This window comes from Petromyzon marinus, chromosome 5, assembly GCF_048934315.1.
Source record: "Petromyzon marinus isolate PM22_M1 ecotype Great Lakes invasive population chromosome 5, UKy_Petmar_22M1.pri1.0, whole genome shotgun sequence".
Classification (NCBI taxonomy): Eukaryota; Metazoa; Chordata; class Hyperoartia; order Petromyzontiformes; family Petromyzontidae; genus Petromyzon; species Petromyzon marinus.
In genome coordinates, this window is record NC_133671.1 from 6822994 (window position 1) to 6835764 (window position 12771).

Below are 12771 nucleotides of genomic sequence, written 5' to 3' on the forward strand. Positions count from 1 at the left end.
CACACACACGACACGCACACACACACATACAGATGTTCAAACAGGTGACACACACACACACACGACACGCACACACATACAGATCTTCAAACAGGTGACGCGCGCACACACACACACACAGGACACGCACACACACATACAGATCTTCAAACAGATGACCTCACAAACACACACGACACGCACACACATACAGATCTTCAAACAGGTGACACACAGACACACACACAGGACACGCACACACATACAGATCTTCAAACAGGTGACGCACACACACACACACGACACGCACACACATACAGATCTTCAAACAGGTGACACACACACACACGACACGCACACACATGAAGATCTTCAAACAGGTGACCTCACACACACACCCGACACGCACACACATACAGATCTTCAAACAGGTGATGCACACTCCCTGTTTCTTGGTAATTTCCTGCCCCGAGTGGAGTATTGTCCTCGCCTCATGGTGACTGGAGCTAGAACCAGTCCACCGGAATCTCGAGGATTCCACAGAGGCCCAGGCGGTATCGGTCGATCTCCCGACATTCGCTCCTCTGCAGCGAGCGGTTCGAACATTACACCGGGCCAACCGCAGTGGGGTTTTTTATAATGCTGTTTCTGGCTCCTCCAAATGGGGTTTGGCCAGGAAGACGTCAGAGGATCCCGTACCCCCAGGGGCTCCGGCACAAACTTCGTTTGCCGTTTTGTCCTTGGTTATTTCATAATGTAGTTAAAGTGGAGTGTAACCACACACTAAAAAGACAATGATCCTCGTATAGCCATTACAGACAGGTAGGGAAAGTGCTGTTAGCGAACTTATGAAGGCCAGAACGGCACAAGAAGAGGTGGTTGGCCAGCACTACGTCCGGCCGCCTTTGTCTCCCCAGTGGCGATGTTTACACACCGCACCAGGTACTCGTTTTAAGCGGATTCGACCCAGGGGAGGCCGAGGACCGGTTCAGATAAAGGTCACTGGTGTCGACCGTGAACGGTAATCCAAACCAGGTCGCCGGGTTCATAGCGCAGCGCGCTAGCCACTGCATTTCCTATGTATGTTGAAGTTCGTAGCCAACCGTGCTAATCGGAGGTGCATACTGCTGCCCCGACACACGAATACAAGCAGATGTACAAATATAGGTATGAAACAACGCAGCCACATGCGTTCATGCACATACACACGCAGGTACATGAACTAGCCTACAACCGCATGCACAGAGATATATACGCAATTTCTTTCTTAAACGCTCGGCACCAATTACATCACGACATTCAAGCAGGTGATGCACGCGCGCAACGCACAATGTGCTTGTTGTGCGCGCGGCGGCGGCGGCGGGGCTATATTGCAGTGCCATGCCGTGTGATCCTGTGCGATGCCGTGTGATCCTGTGTGATGCCGTGTGATCCTGTGCGATGCCGTGTGATCCTGTGTGATGCCGTGTGATCCTGTGTGATGTCGTGATGCTGTGTGATGCCGTGTGATCCTGTGTGATACCGTGATCCTGCACGATGCCGTGATGCTGTGTGATGCCGTGTGATCCTGTGTGATGCCGTGTGATCCTGCGTGATGCCGTGATGCTGTGTGATGCCGTGTGATCCTGTGTGATCCTGTGTGATGCCGTGTGATGCCGTGTGATCCTGTGTGATGCCGTGTGATCCTGCGTGATGCTGTGTGATCCTGTGTGATGCCGTGTGATCCTGTGTGATGCCGTGTGATCCTGTGTGATGCCGTGTGATCCTGTGTGATGCCGTGTGATCCTGTGTGATGCCGTGTGATCCTGTTTGATGCCGTGTGATCCTGTGTGATGCCGTGTGATCCTGCGTGATGCCGTGTGATCCTGTGTGATGCCGTGTGATCCTGTGTGATGCCGTGTGATCCTGCGCGATGCCGTGTGATCCTGTGTGATGCCGTGTGATCCTGTGTGATACCGTGATCCTGCACGATGCCATGTGATCCTGTGTGATGCCGTATGATCCTGTGTGATACCGTGATCCTGCGTGATGCCATGTGATCCTGTGCGATGCCGTGTGATGCCGTGTGATCCTGTGTGATGCTGTGTGATGCCGTGTGATCCTGTGTGATGCTGCGTGATGCCGTGTGATGCCGTGTGATGCCGTGTGATGCCGTGTGATCCTGTGCGATGCCGTGTGATGCCGTGTGATCCTGTGTGATGCCGTGTGATCCTGTGTGATGCCGTGTGATCCTGCGCGATGCCGTGTGATCCTGTGCGATGCCGTGTGATGCCATGTGATCCTGTGTGATGCCGTGTGATGCAGTGTGATCCTGTGCGATGCCGTGTGATGCCATATGATCCTGTGTGATGCTGTGTGATGCCGTGTGATCCTGCGTGATGCCGTGTGATCCCGTGTGATCCTACGCGATGCCGTGATGCTGTGCGGCGCTGTGCGATGAGCGCAGTTCATAGAGGAGCGTCTGGAGCGGCTGAATGCGGGCTCGGGGTTTAACGACGTGTTTGAGGAGGAGATCAACCGCAGTGAAACCGAAGGAGGTCAGCAACACGCACGCAACCACAAGCGCCGTTCGCCGCAAACACAACCAAAAACAAGTCCACTTGGGTTGCGTGCACACGTCCCTGCGCTCGCGTGCGTGCGTGCGTGCGTGCGCGTGCACGCGATGTCCACGCACGTGTGTTCACTTTCTAGAATTCGATATTCTGTTTTACAGGAGCAACAAAGTCCTACAATCAGTGGCTCACAACAGTGAAGGTGAGCGCTTTGGTTCACATCACGAGAGCATTCATGCCGAGTGCATCGTGGCTGCCAGTGGGCGCATGGGACAGACACGTTGATATCGATTGGATTAACGATTAAAGGAGAGAGCGTTCCTCACTGCTGCCTGTGAATTGTAAACATCCTCATCCTCTTGTGTTATCTGGGCATCTCAGGCAGTTGATCATCAGGGACGCCGTGGTGGCTGGGAGATGTTAACTACCTCGCCTGGTATGCAGAAGGTTGTGGGTTTGATCCCAACCCTTTGACGCCTGCTGCTGTATATTTGGAGTTTGCGTTTGTCTCTCTGTCCGTGGTCATGTGGATTTTTCCCCGGGTCCTCCGGTTTTTTAGAAACGGCGTAACGTCGGTGGTGTACGTGCAGTCTTTGTCTGTCTCGTTCAATTATAGTTGAAGTTTCTATTTAAATTGTTACACGGATGGTCCCGTTTCGCCTGTCTCCCGACTATTTTACGTAGGAAGATCCGTGGCGTGTGGGCGCTGGGGTGGCTAGGAGATGTTAACTACCTCGCCTGGTATGCAGGAGGTGGTTGACGCCTGCTGCTGTATATTTGGAATCTGCGTCCCTCTCCCCGTGGTCGCGTGGATTTCTATCCGGGTCTTCTAGTTTTTCCCTCCACATTTAGCATCACGACGCGTTCAGAGTCTTTGGTTGCTATAAATTTAAACTCGGTTGCGCTAGGGGCCGTCCATGAATGACATCACACACCTAGGGGGGGCGGGGTCAGACATTTGTGACGATGCGTGACGAGGTGGGGAAGGGGGGGGGTTGAGAAATGTGACGTCACATCAAAATGCTCAACTTTAAATAAATATAGATAACACGTTCTACTTTATTAAATATACGTTTTAACAAATGTTTTCTCTTACTACATCAGAGTGCAGCGCCACATTAAATACGCACTACAATGGCAATAGTTTAAAGAGATTTGAAGCATGTTTTATTTTTTTTTGGGGGGGGGGAGGGGGCAGAGCTTTGTGACGTCATATTTTTAAGGGTGGGGGTCTGACTTTTTGTGACGCCGATATTGCAAGGCATTAAGTCTGCATTAACCACGCGTTGTAAAACATGCAAACAAGCATGCTCCCATAAATATATGGGCATTGTCTTTGACATTGATTGGCCTACACCAGAGACAGCCTTCTTTGTGGCCTAGCCTCACCAGTATTAGGCCAGAGAACAGAAAAAGGCGAACGGCACAAAGGCAGTGCAACCGTCACAGCATTAACAGCCCCGGCTTCAGCAGTTGCATCTACGGCACCATTCTTTTTCCGGTACCAAAGTGTTGAAGAAAAAAATAATAGGCTTTACCCTCTTTGGAAATAGCACACGTGTGTCGAGATGCTCAAACACCGAACAAGACACCTATTTGTAAGGCATCAAGTCTGCATTAACAACGCGTGCTCTGTGGTAGAAACACGCTGGCAAACCTGCTTTGACAACGTATGCGTTGTCTGATTGGTCTAAGATCGGCGAGACAAGGCCGTAAAGGAGGCCGTCTGGCACAGGCCTGGGTGGGCAGCCGTGCCTGGCTCGCAAACTCGGCGGATGAGTAAATAATCACGTGCCTGCCGCACGCGCCCCGATTGTCTGTTGCAGAAAGGAGGCGGGGCCATCTTCCAGACGGTGAAGTCCAAGGCCAATCCCGCCGTGAAGTCCGTGTACAAGTTTGTGAGCGGACGCACTCGGACGCATGCAGACAACCAGACGCACGCAGACAACCAGACACACGCACACAACCATTCGCGAGCACCCCCCCCCCCCGCGTCTCCGCGGCACCGCTTGCCCCGTTCACCGCAGCCGCTGCTGTTTTCCTGCGAGGACTCGGCAAGCGATCGGCCTTGACTCTCTGTTAAAGATTACACGAGGCGGGGGGCGGGGGGCCGGGGGCGGGGGGGGATCGTTGCCGACTCGTGTGTACGCGTGCGCGCGTTGATGTGCGTTGATGTGCGCGTGCGTGAGCAGGCGAGGGAGCAAGCGAAACTCGCGAAAGACCAGGCACGCATGGGGATCCAGGAGGTGAAGAGCCGCCTCAAGCAGAAGGTACGGCCCCGACACGCACAACAAGAATTACACACGCACAACTACACACGCACACCTACACACGCACACCTACACACGCGTACCAACAACCACACGCACAACAACTACTCACAAATAACAACACCTAAACAACCACACGCACAACAAGAATTACACACGCACAACTACACACGCGTACCAACAACCACACGCACAACAACTACTCACAACTAACAACAGCTAAACAACCACACGCACAACAACTACTCACAAATAACAACAGCTAAACACAACCACACGCACAACAACTACTCACAAATAACAACAGCTAAACAACCACACGCACAACAACTACTCACAAATAACAACACCTAAACAACCACACGCACAACAACTACTCACAAATAACAACACCTAAACAACCACACGCACAACAGCTACTCACAAATAACAACACCTAAACAACCACACGCACAACAACTACTCACAAATAACAACACCTAAACAACCACACGCACAACAACTACTCACAAATAACAACACCTAAACAACCACACGCACAACACCTACTCACAAATAACAACACCTAAACAACCACACGCACAACAACTACTCACAAATAACAACAGCTAAACAACCACACGCACAACAACTACTCACAAATAACAACACCTAAACAACCACACGCACAACAACTACTCACAAATAACAACACCTAAACAACCACACGCACAACAACTACTCACAAATAACAACACCTAAACAACCACACGCACAACAACTACTCACAAATAACAACACCTAAACAACCACATGCACAACAACTACTCACAAATAACAACACCTAAACAACCACACGCACAACAACTACTCACAAATAACAACAGCTAAACAACCACACGCACAACAACTACTCACAAATAACAACACCTAAACAACCACACGCACAACAACTACTCACAAATAACAACACCTAAACAACCACACGCACAACACCTACTCACAAATAACAACACCTAAACAACCACACGCACAACAACTACTCACAAATAACAACAGCTAAACAACCACAGGCACAACAACTACTCACAAATAACAACACCTAAACAACCACACGCACAACAACTACTCACAAATAACAACACCTAAACAACCACACGCACAACAACTACTCACAAATAACAACACCTAAACAACCACACGCACAACAACTACTCACAAATAACAACACCTAAACAACCACACGCACAACAACTACTCACAAATAACAACACCTAAACAACCACACGCACAACAACTACTCACAAATAACAACAGCTAAACAACCACACGCACAACAACTACTCACAAATAACAACACCTAAACAACCACACGCACAACAACTACTCACAAATAACAACACCTAAACAACCACACGCACAACAACTACTCACAAATAACAACACCTAAACAACCACACGCACAACAACTACTCACAAATAACAACACCTAAACAACCACACGCACAACAACTACTCACAAATAACAACACCTAAACAACCACACGCACAACAACTACTCACAAATAACAACACCTAAACAACCACACACACAACAACTACTCACAAATAACAACAGCTAAACAACCACACGCACAACAACTACTCACAAATAACAACACCTAAACAACCACACGCACAACAACTACTCACAAATAACAACAGCTAAACAACCACACGCACAACAACTACTCACAAATAACAACACCTAAACAACCACACGCACAACAACTACTCACAAATAACAACAGCTAAACAACCACACGCACAACAACTACTCACAAATAACAACAGCTAAACAACCACACGCACAACAACTACTCACAAATAACAACAGCTAAACAACCACACGCACAACAACTACTCACAAATAACAACACCTAAACACAACCACGTGCAGCGACACCGCTGGCCCGAAGGCCAATCCGCTGCCACGGCTGCCCCCCCCCCCGCCACCGCACTCCCCCTGGTCGGTCGTTCACCCTGCCCCTGCGGGGTGGGGGTGCCCACAGGAGGGATCCTCCGTGGACGACTTCTCCCCGCAAGAGGGCCCCGCGACGTTCAGCCGCCTGGGAGAGCCGTGGGCCTCGCCGGACCACGACCCCTCGCCCACCGGGGCCGCCGCCGGGGCGCCGCCGGGCTCCAACGGGGACGTCGCTGACCCGAAGCGCACGTCGCTGCCCAGCCCGGACGTGTACGCACGCTCGGTCGTCGGGAGTCGCGCCCAGCGACGGTTCCCCTCGCGCTCGGGGGGCGCCGGTGAAGGGGGGGGGGGCGAGGATGGGGATAGAAGTCGCGCAGACGAGAGGCAGGAAGGGGGGGGGACCGTGAGGCGGCGCTACCAAACGATCTAGCCCCGAACTCTGCGGTCCCGTCGACGAGCGATCGTTATCTGTGGGAGGAAACCGGGGCGCCCGTGGGCAGGAAACGCTCCGCATCCGCGCGCAGATGGGGACTCGTCCGCTTGCCGCACTGCCGCCGCCGCCAACTCCTGGCGAGCCCAGGGTGTGAAGGACCCCGGTGGGTTGCGCCGCAGAGCCCTCTTCCTGCCCCCGCCCCTGTGTCCACCTCGCAGCCTGTAGCACCGATAATGCATAGCGGTTGTCGGCCGCCACCGAGGAAAATCCAGGCTCGTCTTCTGCCCGGCTCGCAAAGAAATCCGACAAGACCACGGAAAGGGGGCGATGTGATGCCCCTCGACTTTCTCTAAGTGGAGCACCGCTCGTCGTGTCGAATTGATCTGGGCAGCAGCAGCAGCTGCGTGTGGCCCCACGGCCGCCGTGAACCTTGACCTGGGGCCCCGCTCGCCAGGGATGTCGGCGCGTCCGCCGCGTTTGAGGCGCCGTCCTGAAAAGCAAAGCGGTCGGCACGTGCTGCTAAATTAACAGCGGTGATTGCGCACGGGGCAATTTGCGTAATGTTGGGGGGCGGGGGGGGGGGGGTTTACCCAGTACCTGCCCATTTTTTTTTTTTTTACCGGGGCTCGTTCCTGGAACGCATTACTTGACTTTTCCTGCATCCCCAACGCTCCCGTATTCATTATGGAGAATATGGCACGTGAGTGAGCGCTTTTACTTTTGTGAGTAAGGTTGAAGGTTATAAATATCGCTGCCGCCACATTCAAATCTGTTGCTATCTTTCCTCTGTCCTGATGTCCTAAAAAAAACTGGAATCCCTTCGCTCAGCACTCGCGCAAATGTAAACGCATGCATTTCCAAACGCTGCCTCTAAATGTTCCGTTCCTTCTGGGCTCTTTTGCTGCTTCCTATCGTCTGGCTCCCTCCCTTTCTCTCTCTCTCTCTCCCATCCCTCCTGCCCTGTCTCTCTAGCCCTTATTTTCTGGAGGATTCCGGCTCTGACCCCGAGGATTCCGCTCCTGGTTTTCCGGACACTCGGCTACTGGGCTGTCACCTACGCTGGTGTGTCTGCATGTACGTGATGCGCGCGTACGGAGAGAGGGAGTGATCGAGAGAGAGAGACAGCGTGTCGCGTGTACGGGCACGATTGACGGAACACAGAAAATTTGTGGGCGGTAGTGATTCGTGTGGGCAGGGCGTAGAAGAGTGCCACTGTGGGGGAGATATTATCTCCCTCGCCTGGAATGCAGGAGGTTGTGGGTTTGATCCCTACCCTGACACCTGCATATTTCGACTTTGCATGTCCTCCACGTGGTCATGTGGATTTTTCTCCGGGCCCTCGGCTTTTTCCCTCCAGATTTAGAAGCACGTGTTGGCTGCGGTACATTTCCACGCGATGACAAGCCGCTTGGTTTGTGGCCAGGTCGCTTCTGATAAAGAGCCCTATGTGGGTTTCACCTGGCAAAATAAAAATACAGAATCGAGAGAAGGGTAGAAGAAAAAGGCCCTTTGTGGATTGTTGTGGGCCGTGTTCATCCATCACTCGGTTTTAGCGCCGGAGCAAACCCAGGGCACGGCAACACGGAGCAACCCGTGACGTCTCTTCACCACCCTCTTCACCGCCACTGGGCGGCACACATGCCCTGCTGATGCTATCCAGCTGTTTGCATTCTGAACGGACACGTTTAGTCCTCAAGAGCTGGCATACGTCGAGTGGCAACCCAAATATAATTACAGTAAGAGCTAATATTAGTGACCGGAGCAAGACCTGCAAAGCCAGTTTAATAACAGCTCGGGCTATTGTCAGTCGGTGTGTAGGTCCCTGTGAGGGTATGGCTCTCGGTGTAAGTCTGTGGGCCGATGCAAGTGGTCGGTGGCCCGGGCTGAGACCGCTGCTCGCGTCACTTGACACCGCGTCCTCGTCACCAGCGGCTGGACTCGTACCCCGCGTTGTGCGCGACCGGCTGGAGATGCCGGCGGTTGTGAGAAATGCGCCGGGCTTGGAAATTCCACGAAGGGCGCAGTGGTGGGCCGTCCGGTCGCGCTGGGGAGCCACGGTGGCGAGGAGATGTTAACTGCCTCGCCTTGTATACAGGAGGTCGCTTCTGTGATTTGAAACAGTGAAACTATAAACAATTGTGAAACTAAACCAATTTTTTTTTTTTTTACCAGGTAAGGCCCACTGAGCTACGTAGCTCTTTTTCAGAAGCGACCTGGCCACAAATGATAGCACAACGAAGTGGCTTACATCACGTGGAGATTTATAGCAGCATCCAAATGCACTCAAAGTGGAAGGAAAAACCTGAGGGCCTGGATAAAAAATCCACACGACCACGGGGAGAACATGCAAACTCCAAATATACAGCAGGCATCATGGTCGGGATCGAAACCACGACCTCCTGTATACCAGGCGGGGTAGTTAACATCTCGGCACCGTGGTGCCCGGGTGGAAAATATTCCCTTTAGTACCCGATCAGTGCTGCTGAAACGCTTGCAATGAGGGATGTTTGCGGCCTGCTCCGGATTCCCATGCCGCCCGTGGGCCGTGTGAAATTCATTTTGGGGCCGTGTCTGCCGCTGCTGCAAGCCTACGAGGGCTCGGAGCCGCTCCGTGCTGGATCCGCTCCGTGCTGGATCCGCTCCGTGCTGGATCCGCTCCATGCTGGATCCGCTCCGTACTGGATCCGCTCCGTGCTGGATCCGCTCCGTGCTGGATCTGCTCCGTGCTGGATCTGCTCCGTGCTGGATCCGCTCCGTACTGGATCCGCTCCGTACTGGATCCGCTCCGTACTGGATCCGCTCCGTGCTGGATCCGCTCCGTACTGGATCCGCTCCGTACTGGATCCGCTCCGTACTGGATCTGCTCCGTACTGGATCCGCTCCGTACTGGATCCGCTCCGTACTGGATCCGCTCCGTGCTGGATCCGCTCCGTGCTGGATCCGCTCCGTGCTGGATCCGCTCCGTACTGGATCTGCTCCGTACTGGATCCGCTCCGTGCTGGATCCGCTCCGTACTGGATCTGCTCCGTACTGGATCCGCTCCGTGCTGGATCCGCTCCGTACTGGATCCGCTCCGTACTGGATCCGCTCCGTACTGGATCCGCTCCGTGCTGGATCTGCTCCGTACTGGATCTGCTCCGTACTGGATCTGCTCCGTGCTGGATCTGCTCCGTGCTGGATCTGCTCCGAGTGGCCCTCCCCGAGGGGCTAGGTCACGGCTCAGGCGCATCGGCGCGGACACTCGAGTCCACCGCAGCCAATCGGTGACGGGGCGTGCCGAGCGTGTCATGGCAGGGAGAGAGTCGGCCGTCGGGGGTCTTGCCGTGTGCCCGCATAGTCGACTCCGTGACATTGCCGTATGAGATGGAGGCGTGGGGCGGTGTTCACCTTGGGTCATGTTCACCTGGGGTAATGTTCACTGTGGGCAATATTGACCTGGGGCAGTGTTCACCGTGGGCAGTGTTCACTGTGGGCAGTGTTCACCTGGGGCAGTATTCACTTGGGACAGTGTTCACCTGGGACAGTGTTCACCTGGGGCAGTGTTCACCTGGAACAGTGTTCACCCTGGGCAGTGTTCACCTGGGACAGTGTTCACCGTGGGCAGTGTTCACTTGGGGCAGTGTTCACCTGGGACAGTGTTCACCTGGGGCATTGTCCACCGTGGGCAGTGTTCACCCTGGGCAGTGTTCACCTGGGACAGTGTTCACCCTGGGCAGTGTTCACCTGGGACAGTGTTCACCGTGGGCAGTGTTCACTTGAGGCAGTGATCACCTGGAACAGTGTTCACCTGGGGCAGTGTCCACCTGAGGCAGTGTTCACTTGGGACAGTGTTCACCTGGGACAGTGTTCACCTGGGGCAGTGTTTACCTGGGGCAGTGTTCACTTGGGGCAGTGTTCACTTGGGACAGTGTTCACCTGGGGCAGTGTTTACCTGGGACAGTGTTCACCTGGGGCAGTGTTCACTTGGGGCAGTGTTCACTTGGGGAGTGTCCACCGTGGACAGTGTTCACCTTGGGCAGTGTTCACCTTGGGGCCAGTGTTCACTTGGGGCCAGTGTTCACGTGGGTTGATGTCAATGCTGTGGCGGATGTCGAGAGTGACCGGGGATTGCTGCGTGGCTGTTCCCAGGTCGCAGCCCTACCGTTCGCTGGATAATCGTCATCCCAACCGTGCGGAGCGATCCGATTGGCCGGCGGAGGCCGTGCGGCATCAGCTCGCGGCGAAGTCATTGGACGACCTGCGAGGAGACCGACTCATGAGCAGGGTGACTCACGCACACACACACACACACAAAGACAAAGATCCTCCGTATAGCCTTAACAGGCTGTTGGAGCAAGTGCTGTTTGCGAGTACCACCCATGTTGGCCGAGAAGGCACACGAGGGGGTCGGTGGCCTGCACCGCGCCCAGCCGCCTTTTACTCTCCAATGGAAATGTTTACACACTGCATTTGGTACTCATTTGAGGCTGAGTCGACCTAAGGGCATCCCAGTACCGGTTCAGATATTCGTCACTGGTGTCGACTGTGAATGGGAATCAAACCCGGGTTGCCGGGTTCGTAGCGGCAGCACGCTAACCGCAACCCCGCCACTCCCCACACAACAACAACAGCAGCCGCCATTCGCCACTAAGTGGCGGTGACGTCACCACGACGCTTGTGCCAGGCCATGTGCACATTGAGGCCACGTGAAGTGTCGAATGCCCGCTGGCAGGAGGTCACGGGGCAGACCCAGGTGCCACGGGTCGACTGACTGAGATGAGTGGCTGATGCACCACCTGTGCCCCCTACTGTGCCAACCTGCTGTGCTTTAGCCACCCGGCGCTCCGCTCGTTGTTTTAAGCGTCGCTCCTCCCCCCTGCGTTGTTGTAGGAGGGCGACTGCCTCCAACTGCCCAGTAGCGTCCTTCACGAGCCTCCTCCACAGAGGCCGATCTTGACACCGCTGGTACCAGTCATCGGCAAGTCCACTCAGCTCCACATCCTCCTGTACCACGTCACTCCATCTCTTCTCTAGCCCCCTCGATCCGGCCGAACAAAAGCTGTTTCGGCATGCGGTGGCTGGGCATGCGGGCTACATGACCCAGCCAACGCAGCCTTGCCTGCTGGAGGAGCTCACCGGTGGGATTTTGTCCAGATCTTTCAATGATTTGTGAGCTCCTCAAACAATCCAGCCTGGTTAAACCCAGGATGGATCGTCGGCAGGCCAGCCTAAATGTTTCTAACCAGCAAAGATGTTCCACTAAGAGGGGGTCCATGTTTCGCAAGCGTAGAGAAGGGAGGGAATGACTGTGGCCGAGAAGACCTGAAGCTTCGTGCGGAGCGACAGACCAGGTAGCTTCCACACAGCGTTACGCCACCGATGAAAAGATAATCCTGCTGGACTGATTCGGAGTGAGACCTCTGCTGTTAAACCGGAGCCGGTCATAAGCACACTGCCCAGGTATGGGAAACTCTCCACTCTCTCCACAACTGCCCTATCACCAATTGGGAGTTGTGTGGGTGGAGTGTCCGATGGTACAAAATACCCAGGCAGGTGCTTAGTTTTGGTGGGGCTGATGGTAAGGCCCCACCTCTTAGTGGCAAGCTCCACCACAGC

The 12771-nt window shown here is 54.1% G+C and overlaps 1 protein-coding gene across 2 annotated transcripts in view; it reads left to right on the forward strand.

Annotated features, from left to right (window-relative positions):
* LOC116938964 (DENN domain-containing protein 1A-like) overlaps nucleotides 1-12771 on the forward strand; it is a 53343-nt gene that overhangs the window by 37219 nt on the left and 3353 nt on the right. For both annotated transcript variants that reach the window (XM_032946746.2, XM_032946748.2), the window contains exons 15-21: nucleotides 2426-2516; nucleotides 2693-2733; nucleotides 4358-4429; nucleotides 4724-4801; nucleotides 6832-7013; nucleotides 8149-8250; nucleotides 11305-11440. In XM_032946746.2, coding sequence (XP_032802637.2) covers nucleotides 2426-2516; nucleotides 2693-2733; nucleotides 4358-4429; nucleotides 4724-4801; nucleotides 6832-7013; nucleotides 8149-8250; nucleotides 11305-11440 — 702 coding nt within the window. The remainder of the gene's footprint in view (nucleotides 1-2425; nucleotides 2517-2692; nucleotides 2734-4357; nucleotides 4430-4723; nucleotides 4802-6831; nucleotides 7014-8148; nucleotides 8251-11304; nucleotides 11441-12771) is intronic.